Source organism: Anomaloglossus baeobatrachus, chromosome 5 (genome assembly GCF_048569485.1).
Source record: "Anomaloglossus baeobatrachus isolate aAnoBae1 chromosome 5, aAnoBae1.hap1, whole genome shotgun sequence".
Taxonomy (NCBI): Eukaryota; Metazoa; Chordata; class Amphibia; order Anura; family Aromobatidae; genus Anomaloglossus; species Anomaloglossus baeobatrachus.
This window is the reverse complement of record NC_134357.1, coordinates 396,709,695-396,711,981: the sequence shown is the minus strand read 5'-3', so window position 1 is coordinate 396,711,981 and position 2,287 is coordinate 396,709,695. Positions and strand designations below refer to the sequence as shown.

The window sequence follows — 2,287 nt, the reverse complement described above, 5'->3', positions numbered from 1 at the left end:
GAGCATCCATCCTTTGCATACTGCGCAACCTCTCAGACCCTCTGTGATGCTGAGCAGGAGGGCACGTGGCAGGCAAATGATGGGAGACCGCTTCATTCCTTGCAAAGGGAGAACCACTAGGTGTCACCCTTCTGCTGTGTCTGTGAGCAGGCATCTCCTGCAAACCATGCAGTCTCCCAGACCTTCAGTGCTGCTGAACAGAAGGGCTTGTGGCAGACAAGGAATGGAAGACCCCCTCGTTCCCTGCAACCAGAGAGCCACGAGGTGTAACATATATATATCACTCTATCCATTAAGGTCTGATCTTTCAAACTACAATTGCTTATCCCTTATGGAAATGTCTAAAGGAAAAAAAAAATCAAAACACAGGAATTTCATTTCCTCAGTCATCCAAGATTTAAAGGGAATCTGTCAGTAGGATCAACCCTCCAACACATCTATTTAGGTAAGATGTGTCACATATAACAGTATCAGAATCACTGGGATCCATTGAAATGTTCCAGAGTTATGAACTCATAAAGTGATTCTGGTCAGGATTGTAAGATTTAGTTTGGTCAGGAAGGTGTAAACAGGCTGCGTGGTGAAGAGGCTAAACATTCATAGCATAGGATCTTTACTTCTATTAAAACATTAGGTTATATTATGTATTATATGAGGTACAGCCTTTTTAGTATTGTATCAGTGCAGTATTATCATCTGCTGTGACCTTACTCAGTGATGTCACTTCCGGGTTTCTCTCATTACTGACGATGTAACTACTGGTTGTAGTGAAAAGTTCCAACACGGCACAGAATGACAGAGCAAGCAGGAAATTCCTCAAGAGCGTTAATAATTGCTAGGTAACAAGGGTTTGGCCAGCAGTGTATATATAGGAGAGCTTTCAGGAGCCATGCACAGCTACCTACTCAAGACTCGAGATCCTTACAGAAAGCCACAGAGAGGAACATTTGCAGCAGATATGGGTGGTCTCCTGAGCAGCCTCTACCAAACCCTACTCAAGTTCTCTGGAACCAAAGCCCGGATTCTGCTATTGGGTCTTGATGCTGCTGGAAAGACAACTCTGCTATATAAACTGAAGCTGAATGAGACTGTCTGTACAATCCCCACCATCGGATTCAATGTCGAAACTGTGGAACCCATCCGTAACGTCACCTTCACCGTGTGGGACGTGGGAGGTCAGGACAGGATCAGAGCCCTGTGGAAGCACTACTTTATGAACACAGACGGGCTGGTTTTTGTGGTGGACAGTGCCGATCCTGAAAGGTTTATGGAAGCCAAGGCAGAGCTCATCGCCATCCTGGAGAATGATGAAATGAGAGGTGTCCCCTTCGTTGTGATGGCCAATAAGCAAGATCTACCTGGTGCCCAGAATCCCATGGAGCTAGCAGAGAAATTGGGACTGATAAAGATGAAAGGACACCAGTGGCACGTTCAGGGCTGTTGTGCTGCCAATGGAGAAGGACTTGTGGAGGGGCTGGAGGTCCTCACCAATTTGGTAAAACAGTTTCAAAAGAACAAACAGTTCTGATTGAGACATTCTCTCTAATAACAAGACCTGGCACCATGTTTGGACAAATGTTCTGAGGGACAACACTGATTCCTTTGTCCACTGTAAAGCCACGTATCAAGAACGGTTCATATTCTGTATCTACTACAGCATGATGAAAGTAGGCTTTTCTCTGGCCCCTAGTTCGGGGTGGCCCCATAACAAAGCTGGATTTGTAATCAATTAATAAGTGAATGCATGGATCACAATGTGAAGGTTTCTTATATCTTTGTATTTTGAGATATTAACTACCGAATTACATTGCCTCATTTTTATCAGAAAATCTCACTGAGTCCTTTACATTGTTTATACTAAGTATAAGTTTGTCATTATATTGTACACATTTATGTTTTGGACATTGTGTATTTATGATGCTTGGAATTTATTTTTGTTAATAAATGTTAATTCTGAGATGAATAAATCGTTTGATGCATTATTAAGGGTTAATTCTTATCATATACACATAAAGTGGGATGATTTAGCTCAAAGTGATGTTTGTGTGTGGAATGGGAAGTGCTTCAGATGATCGCAAGAGATCAACACATTGACAGTGTCCTTGCAAATAAGAAATATCTTTCCTTTCACATGTTTATTAATTTGTCTTACCTTTACACAGTTACTGATATAATCCTTGCTGCCTGTAACCACCACTAGTGGAGCTCACTGCATATGGATTTTAGCAGCTACTCATAAATTCAATGGTAGCTGATGAAACTCTGTGCAATGAGGTCCCTCTAGTGG

At 42.3% G+C, this 2,287-nt stretch overlaps 1 protein-coding gene across 1 annotated transcript; it reads left to right on the top strand.

Annotated features, from left to right (window-relative positions):
- The first annotated feature begins 802 nt into the window (after nucleotides 1-802).
- Nucleotides 803-1,918, top strand: LOC142310197 (uncharacterized). Its single transcript, XM_075347682.1, has one exon. The coding sequence runs from the start codon at nucleotides 890-892 to the stop codon at nucleotides 1,526-1,528; it is 639 nt and encodes a 212-aa protein (XP_075203797.1). The 5' UTR covers nucleotides 803-889; the 3' UTR covers nucleotides 1,529-1,918.
- The last annotated feature ends 369 nt before the right edge of the window (nucleotides 1,919-2,287 follow it).